This window comes from Mustelus asterias, chromosome 15 (genome assembly GCF_964213995.1).
Source record: "Mustelus asterias chromosome 15, sMusAst1.hap1.1, whole genome shotgun sequence".
Classification (NCBI taxonomy): Eukaryota; Metazoa; Chordata; class Chondrichthyes; order Carcharhiniformes; family Triakidae; genus Mustelus; species Mustelus asterias.
Window position 1 is genome coordinate 35,201,059 of NC_135815.1, and position 17,475 is coordinate 35,218,533.

The following is a 17,475-nucleotide window of genomic DNA, read 5'->3' on the forward strand; positions in this document are numbered from 1 at the left end:
TACTATGCTTATTTACACGACATTACATTAATTACATTTCAGTACTTAAACTGTATACATACATCAGAGTTTACTGTGTGCTGTTATTTTTCAGATTGGCACACAGTTATGCAGGCCGAGGGTATTCTGCAGTTACCGGGCCCTCGGTCTGCCTCGGTTGAAAGGCTTTACACGGTGGTCTTTCCCCATTGTGCCTTTGCGGCGGCTGCCCCAAGCTTGAGCACGTCCCTCAGCACGTAGTCCTGGATCTTGAAATGTGCCAGTCTGCAACACTCGGTCGAGGACAAATCTTTCAGTTGGAAGATCAGCAAGTTTCGGGCGGACCAAAGTGCGTCCTTCACCGAGTTGATGACCCTCCAGCAGCAGTTGATATTTGTTTCGGTGTGCGTCCCCGGAAACAGCCCGTAGAGCACAGAGTCCTGCGTCACCGAGCTGCTCGGGACGAACCGCGACAAATACCACTGCATCTCACTCCAGACCTTCTTTGCAAAGGCACATTCCACAAGGAGGTGTGCGACCGTCTCATCACCCCCGCAGCCGCTTTGAGGGCAGCGTGCAGTGATGTTGAGACCTCGAGCGTGCATAAAGAATCTGACGGGGAGTGCCCTTCTCACCACCAGCCAAGCCAGGTCTTGGTGCTTGTTTGTGAGTTCTGGTGATGAGGCATTCTGCCAGATGACACTGACAGTCCACTCAGGGAACCATCCGACAGGATTCGCCATCTCCTTTTCTCTCAAGGACGTTACGTGCTGATGTACTGAATTTGCACTTTTATTTATACTTTACCAATTCTATCAAATCAACTCCAATTCAGAGTCTCAACAAGTTGAGATATTTCCGATCCAAGCTGACAAGACAGGGTATGCAACCCCTACCCTGTCTTGGGCCTGATCTACATGAGCCAAGCTGATTGGAGTAGGCGGAGGTTTCCTCCTCCAAGGCTTGATCTCATTTGCATCTTAGCCAAAAGGCCGAGATGCTGCTTTTAAAAATTGCTTCATATGAAAATGAAGCTTAAATGCAACCCAATGACCTCAACCAAGTGCAGCATCAGCAGACCACACTTGATCTTAGCCAAAAGGCCGAGAAGCGATCTACTGAATTTGCACTTTTTAAAATTTATTATACTTTTCCAATTCAATCAAATCAAATCCAATTCAGAGTCTCAACAAGTTGAGACATTTCAGATCCAGGCTGACAAGACAGGGCGAGCGACCAAATCACCCTGTCCTGGGCCTGATCTACATGAGCCAAGTTGATTGGAGGAGCAAAGCAACACCTCCTCCAAGACTTGAGCTCATTTGCATCTTAGCCAAAAGGCCGGGATGCAGCTTTTAAAAATTGCTTCATATGAAACATATGAAGCTTCAATGTAACCCAATGACCTCAACCAAGTGCAGCATCCAATCCATACTACACTTGATCTTAGCCAAAAGGCCACTTACTCTCAGAAAGATGGTGTTTCTTGGATATGGTTCTTCTGACAACTGCCCATCAGCTCTATGCCTAAAAAGCCACTCTTCACAGGTTAGCTTTGTGGTAAATCTCAGCACGTCTGACCTTTTGGCTAAGATCAAGTGTAGTTCGGCAATCCTGCACTTGATAGAAGTCAATGAGGTTACACTGAGGCTTCATTTGAAGCAATTTTTTAAAACGGCATCTCAGCCTTTTGTCTAAGATGCAAATGAGATCAAGCACTGGAGGGGATACAATGCCTGCTCCTATCAGCTTTGATCATGTAGATCAAGCCCAAGACAGGAAGAGGCTTGCCTGTCTTGTCAGCTTGGATCTGCAACGTCTCACTGGTTGAGACTTTGAATTGGACTTTGATTGGATACAGCTAAAAGAAAATCTCAGGAGGTCTTTGGAATATGAGGTTTGATATTATTACACCCAATCCTGTTAATGTATGTTCCCATATGTAACATTCTCCAGCAGGGTTAGTGATGAATGGGAGTGCTGACTTGTTTTTACTTTTTAGTGTTCCTGTTGTTGCTTACAAACACTAAAACCAGTTCTAATAGTCACTATTAGTACCAGCTGATTCAGCGTGAATAAGGCTTTAGGATGAACTCTATGAGATAGTGAAAATGCATTGATGTGTGTGTTCGAGGTGAGGACAAGGTTGACCTCCATCACATACAGAATAGTCTGCTGATCTTGGCCTTCTGCTGCATCATGCAGTATGGTTTTAGGATCTGAGAAATATTGAAGTTCTGCTTCTGCAGAAACTGTATGATTCACTTTCCCACTCAACCAGTGAGACTCAAACCATCTTGTGGTATCTTAGTTTTTTTGGTATATTTAACAAACTACAGTGGCACGGCGGTTAGCACTGCTGTTTCACAGTGCCAGGGACCCGGGTTCGATTCCTGGCTTGGGTCACTGTCTGTGCAGAGTCTGCAAGTTTTCCCTGTGTCTGCTTGGGTTTCCTCCGTCGATGGTAGTCATGATGTGGAGATGCCGGCGTTGGATGGGGTAAACACAGTAAGAAGTTTAACAACACTAGGTTAAAGTCCAACAGGTTTATTTGATAGCAAAAGCCACACAAGCTTTCGGAGCTCCAAGCCCCTTCTTCAGGTGAGTGGGAATTCTGTCCACAAACGGGGCATATAAAGACAGAGACTCAATTTACATGAATAATGGTTGGAATGCGAATACTTGCAGCTAATCAAGTCTTTAAGAAACAAAACAATGTGAGTGGAGAGAGCATCAAGACAGGCTAAAAAGATGTGTATTGTCTCCAGACAAGACAGCCAGTGAAACTCGGCAGGTCCAGGCAACTGTGGGGGTTACAGATAGTGTGACATGAACCCAATATCCCGGTTGAGGCCATCCTCGTGTGTGCGGAACTTGGCTATCAGTTTCTGCTTAGCGACTCTGCGCCGTCGTGTGTCGCGAAGGCCGCCTTGGAGAACGCTTACCCGAATATCAGAGGCCGAATGCCCGTGACCGCTGAAGTGCTCCCCAACAGGAAGAGAACAGTCTTGCCTGGTGATTGTCGAGCGGTGTTCATTCATCCGTTGTCGCAGCGTCTGCATAGTTTCCCCAATGTACCATGTCTCGGGACATCCTTTCCTGCAGCGTATCAGGTAGACAACGTTGGCCGAGTTGCAAGAGTATGTACCGTGTACCTGGTGGATGGTGTTCTCACGTGAGATGATGGCATCTGTGTTGATGATCCGGCATGTCTTGCAGAGGTTGCTGTGGCAGGGTTGTGTGGTGTCATGGTCACTGTTCTCCTGAAGGCTGGGTAGTTTGCTGCGGACAATGGTCTGTTTGAGGTTGTGCGGTTGTTTGAAGGCAAGAAGTAGGCGTGTGGGGATGGCCTTGGTGAGATGTTCGTCTTCATCAATGACATGTTGAAGGCTCTGGAGGAGATGCCGTAGCTTCTCCGCTCCGGGGAAGTACTGGACGACGAAGGGTACTCTGTCCACTGTGTCCCGTGTTTGTCTTCTGAGGAGGTCGGTGTGGTTTTTCGCTGTGACGCGTTGGAACTGTTGATCAATGAGTCGAGCGCTATATCCTGTTCTTATGAGGGCATCTTTCAGCGTCTGGAGGTGTCTGTTGTGATCCTCCTCATCCGAGCAGATCCTGTGTATACGGAGGGCTTGTCCGTAGGGGATGGCTTCTTTAACGTGTTTAGGGTGGAAGCTGGAGAAATGGAGCATCGTGAGGTTATCCGTGGGCTTGCGGTACAGTGAGGTGCTGAGGTGACCGTCCTTAATGGAGATGCGTGTATCCAAGAATGCAACCGATTCCGGAGAGTAGTCTATGGTGAGTCTGATGGTGGGATGGAACTTGTTGATGTCATCATATAGTTTTTCAGTGATTGTTCACCATGAGCCCAAAGGAAGAAAATGTCATCGATGTATCTAGTGTGTAGCATCGGTTGAAGGTCCCGTACGGTGAAGAAGTCTTGTTCGAACCTGTGCATGAAGATATTGGCATATTGAGGTGCGAATTTGGTCCCCATGGCTGTTCCGTGTGTCTGGATGAAGAACTGGTTGTTGAAGGTGAAGATATTGTGGTCCAGGATGAAGCGGATGAGATGTAAAATTGCATCTGGAAACTGGCAGTTGTTGGCGCTGAGCACTGAGGCCGTTGCAGCAATGCCATCGTCATGGGGGATGCTGGTGTAAAGTGCCGAGACATCCATTGTGCCCTCATAAGAACAGGATATAGCGCTCGACTCATTGATCAACAGTTCCAACACGCCACAGCGAAAAACCACACTGACCTCCTCAGAAGACAAACATGGGACACAGTGGACAGAGTACCCTTCGTCTTCCAGTACTTCCCCGGAGCGGAGAAGCTACGGCATCTCCTCCGGAGCCTTCAACATGTCATTGATGAAGACGAACATCTCGCCAAGGCCATCCCCACACGCCTACTTCTTGCCTTCAAACAACCGCACAACCTCAAACAGACCATTGTCCGCAGCAAACTACCCAGCCTTCAGGAGAACAGTGACCACGACACCACACAACCCTGCCACAGCAACCTCTGCAAGACGTGCCGGATCATCGACACAGATGCCATCATCTCACGTGAGAACACCATCCACCAGGTACACGGTACATACTCTTGCAACTCGGCCAACGTTGTCTACCTGATACGCTGCAGGAAAGGATGTCCCGAGGCATGGTACATTGGGGAAACTATGCAGACGCTGCGACAACGGATGAATGAACACCGCTCGACAATCACCAGGCAAGACTGTTCTCTTCCTGTTGGGGAGCACTTCAGTGGTCACGGGCATTCGGCCTCTGATATTCGGGTAAGCGTTCTCCAAGGCGGCCTTCGCGACACACGACGGCGCAGAGCCGCTGAGCAGAAACTGATAGCCAAGTTCCGCACACACGAGGATGGCCTCAACCGGGATATTGGGTTTATGTCACACTATTTGTAACCCCCACAGTTGCGTGGACCTGCAGAGTTTCACTGGCTGTCTTGTCTGGAGACAATACACATCTTTTTAGCCTGTCTTGATGCTCTCTCCACTCACATTGTTTTGTTTCTTAAAGACTTGATTCGCATTCCAACCATTATTCATGTAAATTGAGTCTCTGTCTTTATATGCCCTGTTTGTGAACAGAATTCCCACTCACCTGAAGAAGGGGCTTGGAGCTCCGAAAGCTTGTGTGGCTTTTGCTATCAAATAAACCTGTTGGACTTTAACCTAGTGTTGTTAAACTTCTTACTGGGTTTCCTCCCACAGTCCGAAAGACGTGCTGGTTAGGTGCATTGGCCATGCTAAATTCTCCCTCAGTATACCTGAACAGGTACGGATGGGAGTGTGGTGACTAGGAGATTTTTATAGTAACTTCATTGCAGTGTTAATGTAAGCCTACTTGTAACTGAAACTAAACTTGAAACAGGAAAAACCTTGGGTTTTTGGTATATTTAACATGCTATACAGCAAAGGAGTCTTAAATGTCTATCTGGCATGAGCTGATTGCTGAAGGATGGTGATTTCAGTTCCTACTGTTTGTCAAGATTTACATTTTCAACAGTGTTTTTTGAATTGCGTGATGGTGAATTTATTTTGGAAATTCAGATGCCGCAAACCAAATGCGTTGTTTTAGGAGATGCTTACAACCAACTGAAATAGACTCCAGCCAATGGTGTATCTGTTAATTGGTTGGAATTGAAGAGGTTTATATTTATTTACATTTCACCTGTAAAATTTAAAAAAAATAAAAGTTTGTATGTTCCCATTGCTATCTCATTTTTTGGGGGATTTATGGGTACTTAAAAACATATGCATGATTTATTCAGAATATATTGTGATGCCAATGGGATTGTTAATCAGCTATTCCAAAATGTAATGTAGAAAGAGAGCAAAATGTTTACTCCCGGCCTCCCTTCAAATTACGCATGACTAAGAGTGACTTCGAACTGTTGGTGTTATGATGAACTCCGTCCTTTACAAAAAAACTTGTATTTGTGAGATATTCCTTTAAATTCAAATTGAAACTAAGATCATTGTGGAAAGGGGATAGGGCTATTCGTATTTGCTGGCTATGGCATTGCTTCTGAGAAGTTAGACTCTGGCTGAGGCTGCTGTGATGTAAACAATGACTAATACAAATTAATTGGTGGGGGTGGTGGATGTGTTTTTGCCTGTCATTTGCAGCAAGGCACAGTTGTAGAATGATGTGTTTAGGAGAAACAAAAAAACCTCTGTTTTCTGTTTGGTAGTAAGAAGAAAATCAAAATTCAGAAGTTCTTGGTGAAGCAACGTGCAAACTAGCTGAGAGGGACTGAATCCTAAATGTGGTGCGAATAGCTTAGGCATGCTAGAGCTGAGTTTTTGTATCAGAAGTGGCCAAATCATGAACCTGATGTTGCTGGGTTGGTTGGTTGAAAAGTAACTCTGCAAAGCTATGCCATCAGAAGCATGACTTTAAAGGAGAGAGGAATTGTAGATGTGTGCTTTATCAGTGTTAACTGTATCTGGGGATCTTGGATGGAAAAAGGCTACCAATATGAGGGCCAAATCCATCGGGTGGGAAAAGTGAGAGATCCTACGTACTGGAGGTTGAGTTAAAGAAGTTGAAACTGTATGTGGTAGCACGTTTATGTGGGGAGTGACTCTGAGAAAGTTGCAAGACCGATCTATGGTGTATCGATTATTTGAAGAGAAATTAATCATTTCCATTGAAATATCATTATTTTGTTTATGTGAGCTTTATTATTAAGTTGATTTTGGGTTTGACTGTTATAGTAAAAGTTTTTAAAAATCCCACCGTACCCATTGAAACCTTTTGGCATCTTTGGGGATTCCTTTTGGTCATTGATTTCCACGGGGGTTGTAACAATTTACTGAAATCTATTTTGTATAACTTTTACATTTGTGGCAATTTTTAATATACACTATTATTCACTTTACTGAATACATGCAAACATTGCCTTTGTGAGGCACTGTGTGCAAAATTCCTGATTAGTGGATTTTTGTTTTTAAATTGAGGTTTGTTACTTGACTTTTAATTTGGGAACAAATGCATCTCTTGGATCCATTTAACAACTCCAATAGTGGAAAAAACAAGACCCCATAGGCTTCTTTATCTGAAATTGGTGATTAAATAAGATGAGGCATTTTTGTCTCTCCCACATCATCTGATAGTCGTATTCTGCTTGGATTGGTTTTTGAATGATATTGCAGTATTGTGCAAAGGAAATCTAAATGATTGATCCAATTCCAAATCTTTCAACCTGTTACTTTGAAAAGAAAATGGATTTTTCTCAAAGAAACAAGAAGCCATCAACATCGATTGTGGGAGCAGCCAGTCTAGCTGCTCTGAGTAGTGCAATTGCTGCAGTGCAGATGAGATGCACACTGACAAGGTGAGGTGCTACTGAAATATCATGTGCCCCTCCTGATCCTTGACCTATCCAGTGGAAAGTTAGTATGAGGTGACTGCGAGTAAAATGGTGACTCCTCCTTTCTACATACCCCTAATGCTGTCTAACATCACAGGATTGGTTGGAAAGGTCAGTGGGTTATATATTACTTTAGGTGACATTTCATCTTGCATCCAATCTGCAATGCAGCAATTCCACTAGCCAGTCGGGTGGATGCTGAAATAACCTAGCATTTCTGTTTTCACTTTTGAAGCTTAAGCTTGTACCTGTGCTTTATAAATTCTATTTGAGGTACAACTTAATCTTTCCATCCCCATGGCTTTGCGGTTTTCCTATGTTCCTGAGATATCGGTTTTAAGGCCTATTAAAATACAGTGTGAACTTATGGAACATCACATCCTTGTCATTTTCTAGACAAGCTAAACTTGAATAATTTTGCCAGGAAGGAGCAGGAACAGAAAGTTTTGAGGAAGAATTAATCATATTATTTTGAAACACCAATATAGTTGAATTTGTAAGATTAGTATGGGAACCATTGCTCGGAGCTAGAAAGCATTTTTGAGGTTAGTGTCTTATCTTTTTTGAGCCTGTCAGTGTTTTAAAAATTGACAATCAAAAATCCACTTGTATAATTTTTTTTAAATGCCAAATTAAATTTCCGGTTATCACTGTTCACTTTTAAGAAAAAAACAAGAAACCTTTTTTATGCAGGACTTATAAAGAAACAGTTTTTGATATGAAGGGAGGGGCGAGTTTGATAGTAAATACATTTGAATCTCTATCTAACATGAATTCATTGTGTTCAAAGCATAACGTTGCAAATGTTGACGAGAAGAATTGAATGTTGAAGATCAGAGAATTAATATTTTTCTGTAATTTGTGTATATTGTAATGTTCTAGCCATTTCAGGAGCTATTTATTGCAAAAATAATTGCATTTGTGCAATAAGTATATTATAGGCTGTATGTGTAATTTGTGCTTTTATTCATTGTGAAAAGCTGTTTCACTCAAACTGGATATTTAATACAAAACTGATGTTTATGAAGTTATTTTCTTTTGCAGGTGCATTGTTAACTGCGGAACACATCAAAAATTCTGTCAAGGTGTTGGTTGAAGAGGGTAAAGAGAACATCCTGCAAATTTCTGAGTAAGTATCCCAGGAAACGAAGACTCGATTGTTTCCGTTCTTCTGGAAATCATGGATTACCTCTTAAAATAAGCTGAAAATCTGAAATATTGGTGACTCCAGGTCCACAACAATGTGGTTGAGTCTTCACAACCCTGTGAAAAGCCACTCCGTTTTCAAGAAGGCGCCTCATCACCACTTTCTCAAGGACAGTTGGGAATGGATAGTAAATGCTGATCTTGCCAGCTAGATCGACATCCCATGAATTAATTAAGAAAAAAATAACTATGGTCTTGAATCACCATACCCTGTACATGTTCTCTTTGCCTTTGTACCTATCAAGGTTCCTTCAAAAGACTAGTCAAAATTTGTACCTTGTCTGTACTTGGGTCACAATTCCAAATTTCTTTACCACTTTCTGCTTAGTATCTTCTGCAAAGCATCTTGAGGTGTTTTCTGCAAAATGTGTTCCATAGACATAAGCTGTTGTAGTAACTGACAGTTTGAAGGAGTAATTGTTACTCATTTTGTTGATGTTAATTATAAGCAAGGGCACAAGCTTAAAATTAGAGCGTGGCTATTTAAGAGTGAAAGGAAGAAGAATTCTTCCATCCAAAGGCTAGTGGAAATCTGGAATTTGCCTGCAAAATGTGTTGGATTCCAAATCAATTGAAACTTTCAAGATTGAGATTAATGTATTTTTGTTTGGTGAGGGTATGAAGTGACATAGAACAAACATCATATAATCCCGACAGTGCAGGCGGAGGCCATTCTGCCCATCAAGCATGCACTGACTCTCCGCAGATCATCTTACCCAGGCCATATCCTCGTAACCCTGCTAATTCCCCTAACTTACACACATCTTATAACACTAATGGGCAATTTAGCATAGCCAATCAACATAATCCGCGCACCTTTGGTGTGGAAGGAAACCCACGCAGACACGGGGAGAATGTGCAAAGTCCACACAGTCAACCAAGGCCAGAATTGAACCCGGATCCCTGGCGCTGTGAGGCAGCAGTGCTAACCACTTTGCCACATGGTTAAATATATTGTGGTACCGATAATGCATACGCAAAGTAATGGTCGAACACTCTGGCCTGGTCCTGTTCTGTTATTTCTTGGTTTTCAGTGATACCCTTTTAATATAATGAGTGATGTTCGTGCTGAATCAAGTGCGACAGCTTTAGGGCTGAACTGATTTTTAATAAAAGTCTAATTTATACTCATCTAATTTCAGATACTATTCAAAATGTGCTATCAGATGTACTGTCATCCCCATTTCCCCAGTGTATTGAGATTACAAAAATTAAAACACACAACCTCGGGTAAAATTTACTATTTGAACATTTAAGCAAAGCAAATTAGTTTTTGATTAAAGGAGAAAAAGAACATTGTGCCTAATCACTCCTTTGAATTTTTCAGCAACTGGCATTGAAAACAAACATTTGTAATGGCAATTTTATGCAATCAGAAATTTTTGAAATTGTCAGCATGTCTGAAATCAAAAAGTATTGGAAATGCTCAGAGGTTTGGCAGCATCTGTGGAGTGAGAAATAGAGTTAACGTTTTGGGTTGATAACCTTTCATCAGAACTGGTCAGATCATCGAATAGAGTTTACTCTGTTTGCCTCTCCACTGATGCTGCCAGACCTGCTGAACATTTCTAGTATTTCCTTGTTTTTATTTCAGATTTGCAGCATCCATCATATTTTGCTTTTGGATTAGATATCAAAACATCTGTTGTTATAAAACTGATGGTGAAATGTCTGTACTGGAGGCACAATTGTTAATTTAGGACTTAATTCTCTCTTTGAGACAGACTTCACTTGCACATTTCTATTATGATATTGAATTGAAAAGGTAAAATCTGCAATTGTGTGAGGGAAGATGGACTCCAGTTCTGTGGGGAAACTGGGCTTGTTATAAGATCAGAGAAGGTTGAGAGGAGATTTAATAGATGTGTTCAAAATCGTGGAGGACTCTAATAAAGTAAATAGGGATGGGGGCGGGCCGGGGGGGGGGGGGGGGGGGGGGGGGAGGCGCGATGCCCAGATGTGACAACTGAGACTAAGGGTTTCAATGAGAGATGCAATCACAGGGAGGCAATGGCCTAGTGGTATTATTATCGCTAGACTATTAATCCAGAAACTCGCTAATGTTCTGGGGACCCAGGTTCGAATCCCGCCACAGCAGGTGGTGAAATTTGAATTCAATTAAAAAACACCTGGAATTAAGAATCTACTGATGACGATAAAAATCATTGTCAGTTGTCAGAAGAACCCATCTGGTTCACGAATGTCCTTTAGGGAAGGCAATCCGTCATCCTTACCTGGTCTGGCCTACATGTGTCTCCAGAACCACAGCAATGTGGTTGACTCTCAACTGCTCTTAGGCAACTAGGGATGGGCAATAAATGCTGGCCAGCCAGTGACACCCATGTCCCACGAATAAATTAAAAAATAGGTGGAAATGGGTGTTTATGAAAATTGAATTAGGCATTCATAATGGTGGACTGGATGTGATCTTTCAGAAAGGATACGTTGCTCATACATTATTGAAAACAGTCTGACCAAACATCAGGGATGGTGAATGAATGGGGTATTAGGGGATGAGGGAGGTTAACGTGGACACCTCTGAGAACTGAGTAAAGTGGCTTTGATCATTCCAACATTGAGTTGGACCAATTACCACTCAAATGGGCAATTAGTAAAACAATAGTTGTTGAGTTGAGGATGGTGATTGTTACGTAAACCTAGGTGTTATACAGATAGAAGCTGATCCAATGCTTATAGATTTTCTTTTATTGAAGAGGGGAAGGTATCATTTACAGGGTGAGATGATAGGGTGAGATGGCAGCAGGAAGATAATGGCCTCAATTTTGGAACATTTGGCTTACATTAACATTGCAATGAAGTTACTGTGAAAATCCCCTAGTCGCCACAATCTGGGGCCTGTTCAGGTACACTGAGGGAGAATTTAGCATGGCCAGTAGACCTAACAAGCACATCTTTCGGATTGTGGGAGGAAACTGGAGCACCCGGAGGAAACCCATGCAGACACTGGGAGAAGGTACAGACTCCACACAGGCAGTGACCCAAGCCGGGAATCGAACCCAGGTCCCTGATGCTGTGAGGCAGCAGTGCTAACCACTGTGCCACTGTTTGTAAGATTAAGGTGGATGAGAGAGGCAGGGGAGCAACATGTGAAAGCACTTGGGCAGATGTAAAGTGAGTACTGGCTTTGATTTGGATTTCTAAATTGGAGTAAGCTTTATGTGGCTAAGAATTCAAGTCAAAACTTGAGAATGACTGTTGAAAAGTTAAAGTCTGCCAGCTGTTTAGGGTTATCTGCTGAATTCCTAATCCGTACAACTGGCTCACCTCTGCCTTATACCATAATTTGACCTTCATTGAACTCAGCAAATTAATTGAAGGATTGAGGATTTAGACCTTTTCATAGTTTTGGTTCCCTTTTCCAATCAGTCAGACTATAAAACAAGGGTAATTTTTATTCTTTTCGTAGAATGTGGTGTCACTGGCAAGATCAGCATTAGTTTTACCATCCCTAATTGCCCTTGAATGGAATGGTTGCTAAGCCACTTGAAATGGCAGTTTCAGCCACTTTGCTGTGGGTCTAGAGTCATGTAGACCAGGCCAGGTAGATGTAAGAATGGCAAATTTCCACCCTTAAAGGAGATAAGTGAACCAGACCATCTTTGTGACAATTGATTGTTTCATGATTGGCTTTCAATTCCAGATTTCATTATTTGAATTTAAATTCCAACAGCTTCTCTGATGGGATTTAACTCATGTACCCAGAGCTTTAGCTGGGCCTCTGGATGATTGATCCAGTGACATAACCTCCTATGTCATCATCTCACACCCTCCTCAGGAAATGTTGATTGTGTTGAGTCACATCTAAAATAACAATTGATATCCTCAATTCCTTCTCTGCTGCTCGCCTTTCCCCAGTACCTAATGATTTGGGCTCATGTCCTCTTTGTTGCTTGATGTCCTTGCTGACTACATATTTCACCGTACCCCCTTGTCTAATTTATTATTAAATAGTATAGGTGTCTAAACTCTGTTCCATGGACCAAGCGTAGCCTGCAGGCTTTGGTGCTTCAGTTGATAAAATTCAGATGACAACCTTGTTTTTGTATTTAAACTTATTTTGTAGGCCTTGCAGTTTGGAAAGAGCTACACTTAGTGCTAAAATAATCTGAAATTAAAACGCCAAGCTCTGTTGGTATCTATGGCGTGAGGTACATGAAAACTAATGGGAGCATAGATTTCAACCTTCAGGGCTTCACGTGGCCAAAACATTACTAATCTGAAGCTAACAGACTTGATGAATTTCAAAAGTATCTTTTGATTTGACATGGCACATAAAGGTGAAATAATGAACCACAATAATCTTTTCATATTCAGCTCCTTCACCATTGATATCATCAGTATTAAAATCACCCTTGATCAGATCATTTATATGCCAATAAAGCCGATTTTTAAAATAGAAATTTGTTTATAATTCCTTTAGTGAGGTATAGTAAACAATTGATTACTGTGTTACCGCTTCAGTATACTCTTATTTTTCAATCTTACAGAGACACTGTCTTTAATGATGTGAATTCCATTCTCCGCTACCTGGCTCGGGTAGCCACAGAAAATAAGCTCTATGGCTCCAATCTGCTAGAACATACTGAGGTAAGAGTTTGACTCTCTGTAGGGTGACAGATGATTTCTAGAACCTTGAATATCCTATGCGTGCAGCCAAAACTATATTCAATCTCCAGGCATGACTTGTCATTTGAACCACACTCGACCAACCTTGAGGTTGAGCTGAAAAGCCTTTACATGTGCACATTCTTCCATTAAAAACTTCCCGAAATCGATAGGCTTTTCTGCACTAATTTTCCAACCTGGTAGTACTGTAGGAATGAAAGGGTATACATTCTCGGGAGCAGTATTTGTTCAATGGAAATATCTACTCTTTAAGAGTAAGACATCTGATGGCTATGTTTGTCTTGAATTCCAGCAAGTTCTGTTGCTGGTTCATTGCTGCTTGTGTTTTCAGATGAGAATTTGATAATTGTTTAATCAGATTTGTTGTTTTTAATTTCCCTTTCTAAGGTGAAAGGAAGTGATTGTTTTCATTGGCCTTTCACCTTGTTCTCACTAATGTCACTAGTATTTACAAACCAAACCAGTAAGGTTCAGAGAATCATGCACCGTTTGTTCTACTGATTTCCACAGCTGCGCAGATTGTGGAGGTAACATTTTAAAAATTAATTTTTTTTTGTATGGTTTTCTGCTTTCTAATAATTATTCCAATAATTATGTTCTACAGAAATTTTTCTTATTAAACACCATCAAAGCAAAAATTACTCATGCCTGACTAAATAATTCCAACTGTAGGACAGATGTTGCTGAAAGGAGACCATCTTGGCCATAACAAAATGCCATCTCATAGGTTGAGCACTGTCACCAGCCACACAAATTCAATTCCTTCCAGCAAACTGTGGAAGGGCTGTCAAAGACTTGACATTTCCTTGCAATGTCCTTGTTTTGCCGGACTTTGTACTTCATCAGTATTTTTTTTAAATCAATCCGATGCTTGGCAGCTAATGTCACAGTCCTGCACTCCCATATTCTACTTCTTTTGTGTTGATACTTTCTGAAGTCCTGGAAGCTGTTGTTAAGTCTCAAAAGTTTCTTTGAAGTGCTGTTTTGATACCTAACCACTCGTATGATTTTAGGCACGACTGTTGCCTTGACCACCTCTGGCATTCTGAACAGTGAATTACTGTCTTTTCCTTTGACAATGACTGGCTGTATGCATTTCTAAACAATTTACGGCAATGTGGTCTCCCACTGAAGCCATCCAGTTTCTCTCTAAATCGCTCTGTCTAATCAGTAGTTTATCCAATGTCTCTTTCATTATTTCAGGAGTTCCTTAGGGCTCTGAACTTCCTCATCATATTAGTTCTTGTCAATGATTTCCTCCACTTTTGCCAACCAAATCTGCTTTTTGGTTCATGGTTGCATTCTTTCTATCCAGTTGTGTGGCCAGAGAATCGTGTGCAATGATTCCTCTTCCTGTTTCTGCATTAATACCTCCAGGACCATACAAGCATCTATCTTTGGCCCTCTCCTACTACTTAGCTACATGCTGCTACTTGGTGATATTACCTGAAGAAGCAGTGTCAAGTCCTGCATATATGCTAATGCCACCCAGTGCTCCTCACCATCACCTCTCTTTGTCCATTCATGGTCTTTGATTTGTTATGCTACTTTTTTAAACATTTATTCTTGGCAGGTGCTCCCCACAGTGTTGTTCGGGAGGGAGTTTCAGGATTTTTGACCCAACTTGCTTGATATCCAATATTGCAGAAGTTGACATTTAATTTGGAAGATTGAAGCCACTGTCTTCAGTCTCCACCACAAGCTCCATTCCTAACCATTGATGCTACCCCTCTCCCTACTTGCTGCCTGCGGCTGAACCAGACTGTTATTTTCATCCGTCCTATTTGACTCTGAACTGAGGTTCTCACCCCTTATCTGCCCCATCATCAAAGCTGCCTATTTGCACCTCCATAACATTGCCTGTCTCTGTTCCTGTTTTTGCTCATTTGTTGAAAGCTATATCCATGCCTTTGTTACACTCAACTATTTTTAAGTACTCTTATGTCAAACAATATAATTAATTCCAGTTGACTCGGAGTGAACAAGTAGTTTACCTGGGAAATGGAGAAAATTAATTTACTGATCAACTTACCAAACAATGCAGTAAATTAGGACAGCACAGTGGTTAGCACTGCTGCCTCACCAGAGAACCAGGTTCAATTCCACCTTGGGTGATTGTCTGTGTGGAGTTTGCAAGTTCTCCCTGTGTCTGTGTGGGTTTCCTCCGAGTGCTCCGGTTTCCTCCCATAGTCCAAAGATGTATGGGTTAGATGGATTGGCCATGCTAAATTGTCCCTTAGTGTCCAAAAATGTGTAGGTTAAATGTGTGATGTTAAGAGGATAGGGTGGGGGAGAGGGTGTGGGTAAGATGTTCTGTCAGAGAGTTGGTGCAGACTCGTAAGGCCTCTTCTGCACAGTAGGGATTCTATGAAATCAAGTGCAAATGTTTTTCAGATTGTCATTAATTTTTTTATTTTCTACATTTATTAGCTTAATTTGTATCTGTTTAAAGACATCCAGGGGTGTCAATATTTGCAAATTCTTGTAAGAAAACATTGATAAACCTTATAGTGGACAGTTTTTTACAGCTTGTGTATGAGATTCTAGTTGATAGTCTGCCTGTTCAGCCCATTGTACTTCAGATAGAAATGATCCAGCAGTATGAATTCAGCAATTTTAATGATCAACAGAAACAGATGAATTTTTGCATAATTTCAATTTAAATTAAGAGGTAATTCAAATTGAACAGTTTTAATTTTAGAAACATAGACTGCATTTCATGTAGGCTTAATCATTTTAGACCATTCTGATCTTATTCTTAGAAATGATTTTCTTCTTCAAATTCAAGCTTGAATTAAAACTTGATTTCAACAAGACCTAAAGATCTGAAAAATCTGGTATTTAAATAGTTGTGTTTTGTAGATTTAACTTGGTGTGTTCAAACTTTTTCTTTAATTTCAATGTGCCTGACACAGTTGTCAGGATATTTAAGGTGTTGGTTTTGTTATGTAATTTGCACATATCGCACTATGTGGCTAATATTATTTGGAGCTGTTTGTGAATCTGAAGAATACAGGACATGTACATTGAAGTAGGGCTGTGCTGCCACGTCAGCTTGCCTGTTTGTAAAATTCTGTAATACTACACCAGTTGAGACAGATGGAATTAATTTGTGTGTCATTTACTATTTTACCTTGCTGGTGCAGTTGAGTTTGAATGTTAAGTTAGTAAGCTTAATGTTTGTTCACAATTATTCTGCGCAACACTTGTTTTTGCTGGTAAAGGTTTGGGTTTCTGAAGGTTGTCTTTTTGTAATGTCTGATTATTTAATGTTACTTATTTAATTCCTGAGAGCCTGATAAGTAGCGAGACATTTTGTTGTCCTTGTTTTTAATTCTCAATGAGAAGTGATCAGCTTTTGTATTAGATAGGATTGCAATTTGTTTTGAGGCTAGATTCAGAGTGTTTGGCCTTTCTTGAGATATGATATCATGGTGGCGCAGTGATTAGCACTGCTACCTCACAGTGCCAGGGACTTGAGTTCAATTCCTGCCTTGGGTGCCTGTCTGTGTGGAGTTTGCAAGTACTCCCCATATCTGTGTGCATTTCCTCCGGGTGCTCTGGTTTCCTCCCACACTCCAAAGGTGTGCAGGTTAGGTGAATTGGCCATGCTAAATTGCCCTGTAGTGTCCAAAGATGTGTAGGGTAGGAGATTAGTGAGGTAAATGCATGGGATTACTGAGATAGGGCGGGGGAGGGTCTGGGTAGGATGCTCTGTTGGAGAGTTGGTGCAGACTTAATGGGGCTGAATGGCCTCCTTCTGCACTGTCGGGATTCTATAAACATGAGCAATTCTGAGATAATTCAATAGTGAAAACTTTATTGCATACCACAAAGTAGCATGATTCTTGCTTCCATTTCTTTTGCAATGTTGTCATAATGTCATAAAAACAGGACTTATCTCTTAATAAATGTCAAGAACCTAAGATTACTAGCCTTAATAGAACCTTCCATTAAGTCCGCTACCATTCACATTACAACTGTGCTGATATTACCAACTCCAAATGATGAACTTTAAAACTGTTTCTTGTTGTAATCCTTTTGTTGGCAGGTTGATCATTGGTTGGAGTTTAGCAGCACAGGACTGGCAAGCTCTGCTCGGTTCCCTGCAGCAATACAAGAGCTTGATTGTGCACTTTCTCTCAGGACATTCTTGGTTGGACATGAATTGACACTGGCTGATCTGTGTGTGTGGGCAGCATTGAAAGGTTGGCAAAAGAATAATGTTATTTGCTT

The 17,475-nt window shown here is 41.5% G+C and overlaps 1 protein-coding gene across 1 annotated transcript in view; it reads left to right on the top strand.

Moving 5' to 3' along the window:
- eprs1 (glutamyl-prolyl-tRNA synthetase 1) overlaps positions 1 to 17,475 on the top strand; it is a 75,006-nt gene that overhangs the window by 6,684 nt on the left and 50,847 nt on the right. Inside the window, exons 2-4 of the mRNA XM_078229760.1 lie at positions 8,431 to 8,515; positions 13,101 to 13,200; positions 17,291 to 17,447. Of these exons, the coding sequence (XP_078085886.1) occupies positions 8,431 to 8,515; positions 13,101 to 13,200; positions 17,291 to 17,447 (342 nt within the window). The remainder of the gene's footprint in view (positions 1 to 8,430; positions 8,516 to 13,100; positions 13,201 to 17,290; positions 17,448 to 17,475) is intronic.